This window comes from Tamandua tetradactyla, chromosome 11 (assembly GCF_023851605.1).
Source record: "Tamandua tetradactyla isolate mTamTet1 chromosome 11, mTamTet1.pri, whole genome shotgun sequence".
NCBI classification, from domain to species: Eukaryota; Metazoa; Chordata; class Mammalia; order Pilosa; family Myrmecophagidae; genus Tamandua; species Tamandua tetradactyla.
In genome coordinates this window covers 62,571,245-62,584,024 of record NC_135337.1, presented here as the reverse complement: position 1 = coordinate 62,584,024, position 12,780 = coordinate 62,571,245, and the positions used below count along the sequence as shown (strand labels likewise).

The 12,780-nt window shown below is 32.3% G+C and overlaps 1 protein-coding gene across 4 annotated transcripts in view; it reads left to right on the top strand.

The window, feature by feature from the left end:
- Positions 1-12,780, top strand: part of EFCAB7 (EF-hand calcium binding domain 7) — a 65,251-nt gene that overhangs the window by 17,783 nt on the left and 34,688 nt on the right. For all 4 annotated transcript variants that reach the window (XM_077120726.1, XM_077120724.1, XM_077120727.1 and 1 more), the window contains 5 exons: positions 2,344-2,485; positions 4,215-4,324; positions 6,698-6,855; positions 7,503-7,636; positions 10,319-10,467. In XM_077120726.1, the coding sequence (XP_076976841.1) occupies positions 2,344-2,485; positions 4,215-4,324; positions 6,698-6,855; positions 7,503-7,636; positions 10,319-10,467 (693 nt within the window). The remainder of the gene's footprint in view (positions 1-2,343; positions 2,486-4,214; positions 4,325-6,697; positions 6,856-7,502; positions 7,637-10,318; positions 10,468-12,780) is intronic.

The following is a 12,780-nucleotide window of genomic DNA, read 5'->3' as shown; positions in this document are numbered from 1 at the left end:
TATCTAAAATAGTCAAAGAATGTATTAAAACCTGTAAGAAAAATATGTAAGAAAAATGCCAAGTTTGTGACAGAGTTATGAGAACAGGAGATGAGTTGACAATTCTCACAAAAAGAAATACAAATAATAAACACGTGTAATGGAGGTGCAAGGGTAGTTCAGTGGTAGAATTCTCACCTACCGTGCAGGAGACCCAGGTTCCATTCCCAATCCACGCACTTCCCAAGAAAACAAACAAGCAAAACAAGCATAAAAAATAAGCAAAAATTCAACAAATGGTACTGCAATAATGGAATACACACATGGGAAAATAATGAAATGTGACCCCACCATACAGCATACAAAAAAATTATTTTAATAAAAAAACACATGGGGAAATATTCCATCTTGCTAGTAATCAGAGAAATTCTAATTAATGCAAAACTATTACAGTATCATTTTTCATTATGAAATACTTCAGACATACAGAAAAACAAAGTGAATACTATAATGTGTGCTTTTTGTACCCACAACCTTGCTTAAGAAATTACACGCCTAATTTGAAAGAAATAACAACCTAGTACTATTAAAAGTAATAGTAAAATTTTATATTGATATACCACTGGTGATATTGTAAAATTGACACAACTCTTTTACAAAGCAATATGAGAACCTATGTCAATAGCCTTAAAAATATTCATACTCTTTGCCTAGAAGTTAGTCTCAAGAATATAATTAATCAGAAGAAAAACATTTAGACAAAATAGAATTCATCTTAACATTGTCTATAATGATGGAAATGGGAATGATTTTAAGGTACATTTTGGAAATAGTTAAATGAATTACAGTAGTTAAATTACTCATCAACAATCATAGAGCCAGTTTAATTGAAATTTTGAATATGCGTAACATAGTTTTTGATATAACATTAAATGAAAAAACAGAACACAAAATGGTGTAAATTGAAATGTCGAAAATAGGTTTCTGTATAATCTAGTATTAAAAAGGATTACATAAAAAACTAAATTGGTAGAATTACAGGACTTTTTCCTATTTTTAAATTTCTAATTTTAAATGTTTTGATGTTACATAAAAATAATATAAAAATGAAAATAATTATAACATGTAATAGAAAATGATGTGTACAAACATGTTAAGATAATTAAGCTTAAAAAAAATGTGGGAAGTCAATCTCAATGTACATTATCTTTGATCTTGACTTCAATGCCATAGTAAATCTTTCTACAATAGGTTAATGATACTTTTTATGTTATTGGGATATAGTTAATGCATACCTTTTCAGTAGTTATCCCAATATTATTAGAGCCTTGAATTTATCCAAATATTCTTACATTTAATTTTTCAAAATCATCCATTATAAAATCACTTCAAAGTCTTATTAAATACACTGTTTTTGGAAGTCATTAGGAGTAAAACAGAAATATATCTTAGGTTTCAGGTACACAAGCATACTAGTGATGAAGTGAAAAGCATTTTTGCCTACCTCTATGGTAATCACAAAATTTCTCATAACTTCAATAAAAATATCCTTTATTTTTTGCTGAAAGTACCATCTTTACAAGTTTCACTGAATTCTGGTCCTGAGATTCCACACAGACATATTAATGTGTTCTGGGAGAAGGGGTTTGGCTAGACTGAGAGATGGTAGGGTGAATTTAAAGAAAGGTCTTTCTCAAAAGTGCTTTTATATTTATCAGCATTTTGCTTAACTGGATAATTTTTATTTATCCATTGTTCTCCCAGTTACTTCAACTTGAAGCAGTTATTTTGGTTATCATATACTTTATCTTTTAAATACAAAGTCCTATTGCTTTTTCTTTCAATATGTTAGTTTTAGCAGTTCTTATTACCTCTCCATTCTTACTGTGTCCTAAGCACTAATCTCATCCCAGTTATTGCTGAGGCATATTTATTTGTTACTTGCTTCTAGACTTTTCTCACCCTTGATAACTATTTTTCTTATTTCTTGTTTATATTCTTTCCTTACCTTTCATTATCTAAGTGCCGTTCATTCTTCAAGGTACAGCATGGATAGCGCACTGAGTTTTTATCAATGCCCCCATTGCATCAGTCAGACAACTATTTGTTGACCACCTGCAAGGTCAGGCATTATTTTAGGAACTGAAGTTATAGAAATTTGTCAATTCATTCTTTGTTCTTAACCATATATTACTATCAATTATAATTGAACTGTTTCATTCCTATTTTTTTACCTCCTAACTATATTGCAAATTCCTAGAGGGCAATGATTACATTTGATATTTCTTTTATATCCTCCTCAAGTTTTACCCCATTGTTATGCATGCTAAAAACTCTGTTTAATTTTTTCCCCCTTCATTTCAGGAGTGGCAGTGTGCACAAACAAAGGGTTGCTTCTTCTTAGAAGAGGATGGTGAAATCATTAGTCATCAATATAAGATGCAAATAGCTCAACGGTCCATAGTTTACTTAACAATTAAGCCATTAAACCTGAGTCAAATCAAAGGCAAGTTTAAATTTTCTGTATATCTTTTAAATGCCAATTTGTACCCTCTTTAAAAATACTAATACAAATATTTGATAGCCCTGTGTAATGAAGAAAATTTTCTACCTAAGTAAGAAGCATGGTTACATTTTAAAGAAAGTATTGGTTTATACATTGACTTTGTGTCATATTATGGAAAGAAAGCAAATTTCTTTTTTTTTAAATGTTTTTAAAATATTTAAAATGTTTTATTTTAATTCATTTTAAAACAAGAATGCAATGTTACCTGGTTTCCTTATAATATAGAAATATTTTTTTTACTTGCTAATTAATCCTCAAGTTTTTCCATTTATCTTTTAAAAAAAATAATATATTTAAGACAAAGTTCTATAGGAACATAATTTTGAATAATATGGAAGTACATGTATTTTCTAATACCTTCACACTCCTATAACATGACTTAGATATTCCTTATAAATGTTTGCATTCATGATATTAATTATTATTGGTAGATAATAATAATTTCATCTTCTAAAATGATTATTATGTTATTTTTAATCACTGAACGATATCGATGAGGGGCTTTCCTGAGATATCCTTTTGATGTTGATTGTTCTAAGCTGATCTTTTTTTTTTTATGTTTACATATAAACTTTTCCTTATTAGATGATTTCTCCACCACCACCACCACTACCCTCAATTTCTATCCCATAAAAGTAGAGATTCTGAAAATTTTTGCTGCGTATCTTGTAGAGTATTTTAAACATTTGGTGACTGATACTTTTAAATGGCAGCTACTATATTCTTTTTTCAGAGAGGGGAATCATTAGCCTTGAAAATTCAATATAATTGCTAATTCTCTGTATTTTTATGAATAATATTTTCATTTATATAACAAGTATTTACTGAGGATTTATTATGTGCCAAGCGTCATCTTAGGTATTTAGGATATATCAGAATACAAAAAATGGTGAAAATCCCTGCCCTGTGAAGCTTCCATTCTAGTGGGAGAAACAGTAAATAAGAAACATAATAAATAATAAATGACATGGTATGTTAGAAGGTGAGTAATAAATATAAGGTGAGGGAAAACTGAGGATAAGGGGCATTGTGAATGCTGAAGGAATATGGGTTTCCATTTCAGTGGAGTGGATAATATATGCTTCATTGAGAAGGCGACGTTTGAGCAAAGACTTTGAGAGAGATGTGTCAGTTATCAATTGCTATAAAACAAACTACCCCAAAATTTAGTGGCTTATTACAGTTATTCGCTCACAAATTTGTGGGTCAGCTGAACAGTTCTGGTCTGATCTAGCCTTGGCTTTTCATTATGGAACTTACTAATATATTTGTAGTCAGCTGCAGGTTGGGTGGTGGCTGGTTTTGCTGATCTTGGCTGGGCTCTCTCATATTGGGGTCTCAACTGGGGCCACCTGACTTTGCTTCATGTACTTCTTCAGCCTGAACTTATTCTCCTGGTATGACAGGAATCTGAGAGAGAAAGCAGAACTGCAATAGGACCTCCTGAGGCCTATGTTCAGAACTGGCACAAGGTCACTCCTGTTACATTCTGTTGTGCACAGCAAGTAACAAGTCAAGTCCAAATTCATAGTGTGAAGAAATAGACTTGATCTCTTTGTAGAAGTTGTAATTCCTTGAGGGAAAGAAACCACTAACTTATTTTTTGGAAAGGAAAGAGTAAGTAATGAATGATTCCTTATCTTATGGTGTTTGGGTTTTTTGTTCATAGGAAAACCATCCTCTTGGTTATCAGTAGATACTGCCTTGTATATTCTTAAGGAAAATGAGAATCAAGCAAATCTACAGGTCATGTATTTTACAGAACTGCGAAATAGAGAGGTATACCTTTTGTTCTTTTAATGTTTAATTTTAAAATAGAATATGAACTCCCAAGTTTTTGAAAAATAATATTTTTTCTAAATTTATTTTATTTTATTCTTAAAACTGTTGTATCTTCCCTTCCAATTAACATATATATACTACATAAACACTATACATACTGTAATTTTTTGTTAACTGTGAAGGGCTTTTCTTGTTTACCAAGAGTTGTTAAGAATTGAGTATACATTGGCAGTCTTGGCTTCATAATTTATAAGTCGTGTGACATTGAGAAAATCACTATAACTTCTTAGTAATTCCTTTCTAAATTCCCTGATGCCTCACATGTAAACATTTTTTATTATACTCAGTAAAAATGATTGATTTCAGCAGATTTTTCTCCCTTAAGTACAAACAATTCAAGACTTTGGAGAAGTTACTTCAGATGTTTGTCTTAGTTATATTACTACTGCAAAAAGGAAAAACTTCAAGATTACTGTCCTCAAGCTGGACTTATAGGGTTCAAAAATAGATTGATATGAAGAAATGCTTTTAAATGATTTTATAGGTTGCCCATGGGGTTGTTCTGATCTTTTCTAATTATATATTTACTCAGAGGCCAGATATGTGAGGCAGATACATAAATGTGGCTGTTTATTTTATGAGGACTACAAAATACATCTGCTACACAACAACAGGAATAATACTATTCAAGGGCTTACTGCAATATCATATTTAATCTTTATATAGGCCAAACGACAGACAAACATTTCCCTGATGGAATGTTATATAAAAGTCTTTATTGTAGGCTTCCTAACAGACAAGAATGTTATAGGCAAGAAACAAATAAAATGACAGAAGTTAATGTTTTGACTGAACTCTTCTCCAGAACTGACTACAAAGTTAAGTTCAAGATAAAGCATTGTCTAAAACAATAGCTTTTCCCATCTTGTTTTGGGTAAAATGACTTTCTTATGAGATTGCATGTATAAAAATGTTAATCCATAGCAAGCCTGTAATAAAGTTGGAGTGAGTTTCTATTTACTTCTTAACTATATAGGCTTCTGTTTATCTGTAATATGTCATGTTTACAAAGGTTTGTATTTTTACTTTTAGTTTCACAGTTATTTTCTTTAAGAAAAATTTTGTGCCCATGAAAGACTTTCAATTTGCCATCCACAGTAACAATTCAGGTTATATGTGGAAATGAGGGAATTCATGGGATAACATATATTAGGACGCAGAGAGATCTGGTTTTTTTCACTCCTGGTCATCAATCTATACCTGGCCAGTCTAAAAGATTACGATTTCCAGAGAGTGGATTTGGCCATCCCTTAGTCTTCAAAATGACTCTTGAACACACTGGATTGATTCTTGTATCAAAATAGGACATGGTAACTTTAAGATGACTATGGTTTCTCTTATTTTATGGGCCAGAAATAGTACTGAAACCAGAATTCAGAGGAGTAACTTTATTTTGTATATGAGTATCCTGGATGACCTAAAAGGTACCTGTATTTTGAAAGGAATTTTTCGGCACCATACTAGACAGTATTCTCTCAAGTTATTCCAGGCTAAAAGGAAAATATCTATTTGCTTAGTTGTTATTATATACTACTAGAAAATGCTTCGATTTAATATGTTTGACAGAAACGACCCCTAGGTTTTATTGAAAGCCCTTTTGCTCCAGGAAACTCTTAACCTATCCATAGACAGATACCATTTTGCCTTCTTTTATAGAATAAATGTTATCTTATTTAAGTTTTCTGGCACTCATTTTATATATTCATAATTTGATAGAAAACAGAATTTATGAGCTTGGTACGTCTGGAATTCAGCCACCTTATTTTATAGTTCATATACGTAAGTAACCGTGAAATTCCAGTGCTTTTGTCCACATAATTGGGCCATTACAAATGTAGTTAACTCATACAAATAGTGAAGTGTTTTAAAATATATTGGATTTTCATTTTGTGTCATTGAAATCTGATTAACAAATTTTATATTTGTATATGAATCAAATTATGGCACTGTTACCTGGAAAATTATTACTTTTTTAAAAGGAACTCACTATTTGTATAAAAATTACCCTAAAATGTCTCTCTTTGCTTCCTGTTGAGGATATTTACATCACAGATATTTTTGAAGACTATTGAGGAAGATTTAGAAAATATATAGCTTCTTATCCCTTTTAGTATTAGGTTATTTGTTTTAAAGATTTATAAAAAACTACATCAATAAGAATTTGAGACTTGTAAAATATTGATAGAGCCATAATAGAGTTGGTGACAATTGATAAAAAAAAAAGTTATTTCTAGTGCCCTTTCAAAAGAAAGCTTAAGAGTCACTAAGACCCATGTTTTTTGTTTGTTTGTTTTACTCTTTTGAGAAAAGGTGTTTGGGTGGACTGGTGAACTAGGACCTGGAATTTACTGGTTAATTCCTTCCACAACTGGCTGTAGGCTAAAGAAAGAAGTAAAACCAATAACAGAAGAAGCCCAACTTGTGTACAGAGATGAAACAGGGGAATTATTTCTTACAAAGGAATTTAGGTAAGTTTTGTTTATTAAGGTTAGAATATAACATCTAAACTGAAAGTATATCAGGAACCTGTCTTCCCTATTCCTTTAAGCCAACCCCACCACCATCCCCAGATACTTATAACTTGAGTCATTTACTAGACATCTGAAAGTGGCCTTCTATTCATGAACCTGGATTATCACTTATTTCTGGGTTCTACACATCTAACAAGTCAACTGTAGTCACAAATTACCAATTTCTCCCCCATTAGACACTGCCTTCGAGCAATCCTACTACTTGCACATCGATATAGATAAATGTGACAGAAAAATGAAATCCAAAAACTTAGGTAGTTGTGCCATGTCCTAGATAATGCATTATGATTTGGCTGTTGGAAGAAGAAGAAAGGGAGAAGAAAATAGAGTAGAGAATGGAAAAAGAAGGGAATCACTATTCATTGTGAACCTATAAATGTTGAGATACTATGACTGCTTTATCTCATGCAGTACTAGACCAAACAAAAAAAACGATTTGGACTTAACTTTATAGTTCACAGATTTTGTTTGTCTTTAATATTACTTTCTTTTGGAAACTATATTCATAGAAACCTTTAGTGTAATTACTATTAACACAAGAAATAATTTGCCATTTTTATAATTTTAAAATTATATATTTAAAGGTCAACTTTATCAGATATGTTTGAAGTGATTGATTTAGATGGAAATGGCCTTCTTAGCCTTGAAGAATATAACTTTTTTGAATTGAGAACAAGCGGTGAGAAATGTGATGAAGATGCTTGGGCTGTCTGTAGAGGTAAGCATTTTTCTTTTCCTTAACAGAGATGTAAAAATGTCAATATAGTACCTTTTCCTCTCTAAGAAGTAAGATTCTAAAACTTCTCCATTGATTATTATTATAGCATTTAGAGCAGTAGACTATGAAAACTTAAATGTTTATTTTCCTTAAACTGATAGTTGGTGTAGACTCAAAAGAAAATATGATACTGTATGAGACCAAAGGAAGAGAGGTTTATTTTGTCCAAAACCTAATTTTTCTGTAGCATGCAATCTAACTTAACCTGTCTGTCTAGTTCAGTCAAACAGCCTCACAAATGGAGTTTAGAATTGGGAACAAGGTCCTGCAATTCTGTATAGCTTAATGTAATACCCGGATACATTTCAGAGTATGTTGGGCAGATAATTAAAAAGTATTGACAAAGTCCCTTGAAGGACTGGAGAAATAATATGTAACTATTAAACTTCCCACTTGGGAAACCTCAATACTCTCTCAAATATTAGGGACTCCCAAATTAATAGGTCAAGCCCTTGATCTTGAGGCTTGCTCTTATGAAACTTATCTAATGGAAAAGTTAACCCTACCTATAATTATGCCTAAGAGTTACTTCCAGAGAATCTCTTTTGTTACTCAGATGTGGCCTTTCTCTCTAAGCCCAACTCTGCAAGGAAAGTCATTACTCTCTCCCCTATTGGGACATGACATCCAAGGGTGTTAAGTCTCACTGGCAACATGGGACATGATTCCTGGGGGTGAACCTAGCCCTGGCACTGTGTGATCCACAATGTTTACTTGACCAAAAGGGGGGAAAGAAATGTAACAAGGTATCAGTGGCTAAGAGATTTCAATTAGAGCCGAGAGGCTATTCTGGAGGTTATTCTTACAAGCTTTGGCTAGATATTGCTGTTTGCCATGGTATGCCAAGTCCCTACCAACACTATTCCTGTAAACCCTAAAGAATACTCAGGGCTCTACCTGAGACTCTATAAATGTTTCACTCAGCAAGTTTATTTTTCAGAAACCTAAAACCTCCAGAAAGTTCTTAGACCAGATAAGCCCTGACACCCAGAATTACCAGTCTCTCCTAGAGCATCAATCAGTTGTATCACCCGACCCCATGATGTCAACACCCCTTTTCAACATGAAGTTAGAATGGTCATTGCCCAAATATCCCTAAAGTTGGGAGAAGAATCAAAGGAGAAGGAAGAGTTGTAATAGAGAAGACAGAATTTAACAAATGAGTATGACTACTGAATCATTATATTGATATTTTTTTTAGTCTCCAGTGTCTTAGAGCAGCCCAAAGGAAATACCTGAAATTGTGAAATTGTAACCCAAACCATACTTTGAAATATGTTCTGTAAATACTTGTTAAAATGTACTTTGAAAGTTAATATATATAGAAATATATTTCTATATATAGAAAGTTTTTCTATATATATTTCACAATAAAAAATGTTAAAAAAAGAAAACATTAATCACAATGTCAATCTTCAGCCTATGCTCTCTGAAGTTTAGAAGTTCTTTGAGGTTTATGCTAGCCCTTGATGTCACTGGAACTGAAGTGGTCAAGAGCCACAAACTGTGGCCAGGACAAGGAAGCAAAGACCTAAAAGACTGGAGATTTCCTAAAACGGAAAAGTTTTCTAGGCAATTGTTTATGCAGGTTAAAAGTTCTTTAATATTTATTGTATTTGAGTTGAATTAAGAAAGTCTGTCCATGGAAGCCAAAATACCAAAATAGGCAAAGAAAAATACTGAAAATGAAACAAAGTTGTCTCTTAAAAGAATTCTGGGCAGAGGGTGCGGCTTGTGTATTTATGCCAAAGAGAAAAACAGAAAGCTATAGCCAACTATAGATCACAGAACAAGAAGTATTTGGAGGCCCGAATACAGTCAGGAAAGAGATGAAATCATGTTTAGTATGCTGTCATTGGGATAGTAATACATACAAAAGAATGTTATCTCAAACAGGAGTCTCCATTTGCCTTAGGTATATTATAGCTGAGAGCTGGAAAGAAAATCTTTCTTGTTGTAGGCAACTAAAAAAATAGAATCCATACTAAACTATGTTTAATCTGTTGTGGAATTATACATGTCTAGTCATTTCTAGATGAATTTAGTTTTTTCACAAATAATGTTAAAATGGGCGTATTTAGATTTACTTGACAAAATGTGGACTAATTAAGGGACCCAAAAATGTTCCGTGTTATTTAATAGTCTTTTGAGAACCAGGGAACCATTCAGTTAAAATAAGAGGAATTAGACATACAGAAGTCTCATTAAATCTGGCGCCATCCAGTAGCTATTATGGACTTACATTAAATTCAGCCAGATTTTGCTGGGTTTAAGTGGCAAATATATATGAAGCATTTTTATGTTTTGAAATTTCTATAGTATATACTCTAATGAGCAGGCAGATTGGAATGAAATTTCCACTAATTTTGGAATATATTTGCACTATTTATAACTTCAGGAAATTAAATTATATGCTGTGACTGTGCCTATCCTGAATTATGGGAATTTAGAAAGTTATCTCTCAAGCATATTTTGAGCTATTCTTACTCTACTCCTTAGAATATTTGTAGGTTCATAGGGCCTCCTTTAATATAAAAATTTATTAGTAGTAATATACAATAGACATTTTTTTAATGTTTGAATTTTTTAATTGTTATAAAAAGAACATTTTCATTTTAATAGAAAATTTTGATACAAAGAAGAATGAACTAACAAGACAGGGATTCATGGATCTGAATCTAATGGAAGCCAATGATCGAGAAGGAGATCCTAGTGACCTTTGGGTAACTCTAAATTCAATGGGCTACAATAAAGCTTTGGAGTTAACAGAGGTAAAGCAATCTTAAATTTTTTCCAGCAGGTTTATTTACATAATACTTAACTCCATATACATTTTCCTGAACTTTTGAAGGGGCACTCAAATCCTTGAACTTCAGTATATGAATAAATTTTTTGTACCACAGTATGTTTCTGCTGCTTTTAGCAAATTCCTATACTTACCTGAAATTTAGCTATTGCCAAGATTTAGGTAATTCAGGGACAAAAATATTTGAATTTTTGATATGCAGAAAAAAAAATTAGTAATTAAAAATTATATTATTTAGTTGAGAAGAGCTATTTGAATTGCTGAAGTTTCAAATAATCTCTCCTAGAGGAATACTCTTTGTCTTAAACACATAAGGTCTCCTTAGAATAAGGGCAGTGAGTCTGTGTGAAAACTTGGAACTCTGACCTTTTTTCAAAGGGTACTTCTGGGGTTATTATTTGTATAACATTTGGAATGGTGCCTGGCTCATAGAAAGTACTATGTATGTATGAACTATGATTATTTTTAACAGGAAAATGTAGGATTTGAATAACGCTTGCAATAAACTAGAGGAATAATAAAAGTTAGACCTTATTTTGATTTTATTTATTTCTGTTTAAGGTTTGAAATATAGAACTTAGGAGTTTCAGTTTCAGGCCACACATTAAATAACAATAAATTTGTTTATACTCTTAAACTTTAAAATAGTATCTGGCCTCTTTCATGAATGAATCAACCTAAGAGTAATGGGGGGCATTGACAAATTTTACGTTTTTTGGTTTAATTCTTTGTTTGACAATTCAAAATCCCTCATAAACCTATTTTCTGTATCTTTTTGCCATTTTTAGTAATAGGAGGTGAATAGTTACAGCAACCTTTTACATATTCAACCTAACATTCAGTGAATCCCACATTTTAGCCATGGTGTAAAATCAGCCTCCAATCTATGAATAATATTGATTTTCTACACATGTTTTCACTTAATAGAGAAATTAGTTAAGAACAATTTAAGGCTTTTTATAGGATATTGGCATCATTGACCTTAGTATATTCGTATCATTTAAAATTTATAGGTTAAAAAAATATATAGTAAATAATATATAAAGTATGTGGCAAAGGATGTTGTATCTACTAACCAAACATTGAAATCAAAAGACAAAGCTGAATGTATTGCTTTCTAAAGTAAGAAAGTTATGGTGATCAAGTATAGTTCTTCAAGCAGAGCAGAATGCTCCTCGTATATAGGATGTGAGAGAAGCATGAGGTTTAAGTATTGACTGAGTTTTAGAGGCAAAAAAAACAGATTGGGCTTACAGCGTCTGGGAAAGCATGGTTACTTGGGTGAGACTTTTATTTGGTTGGCCCTCAGAGGTACGTCTATTGAAATAAGTCTCCTTGATTGTCTGACTTTCAGAAGTGAGGGGCTAGCACTAGTTGAATTACAAAAGTGTGTTCACTGAAGTAAGTTGTTGCTGATCAATTAAACAGGTTTAAAACCAGTTCTGGTGGCTACTTGTTACCATAACATCAGAATGATCAGTGTTTTCATAAGTCTGTGCGAACTTTTCTGTTCTGTGTATTCCCTTTTGGTTTTCATTTCACTAAAGCTGTAGAAGAGACCATCAAAGATTCACTCAACCACTTGTTGTTGATCTTCTCTGAAGAAGAAGTTTAATTTGTGGAGATGTGATTTTCAGTTTGTGCATGATTCATCCTGTTTTTATCTTTGAATCATGTTAAAACATTTGTTGGGGCAGTGACTATGCAGAAGCATTTTAAGAATGGACAATAAATATAAAAAAACTCTGAGACAAGCTAAGCTCAAAGTATTGAAGTATTATGAGGAACATAGGGCACTTGGAATTATGACCCAAGATTTTCCAGGTCTGGCAAAAAAAGCAAACAGGTCTCAAGGAGTCCCTGAGTCAACTTTGGATAGCCTTTTGTAGTTACCTCTTTTAGCTTCATTGTAGATTGTTGTGCTTTTGTTTTTGTTTTTTCCTGTATTGTTAATCCAGGTATGACAGGAAGTATTAGCAGTGGTGCAGAGTCCTCCATGGTTGACCAAAAGAAAAGCCAAGGCTTTTCTGTTATCCATAATTTCTTGGGTTAAAGTATTTAAACTGGTTTGCTGTTCTCTTAGGGCTTAGGCTATGTTATTACTATGTCAAACAGTGCGGGAGGACAATTTTTTGATGACCTCTTAGAGTTGTATAACTCCTGTGGGTAGGATCACTTTCTTCAAGAGTCTTTTCCTAGAAAGAGTTTTATTCTTTTCTAATTTGTGGAAGGCAGTATGTTTCATTAAGGGTGTTGGGAAATCATACCCTTGAAATGA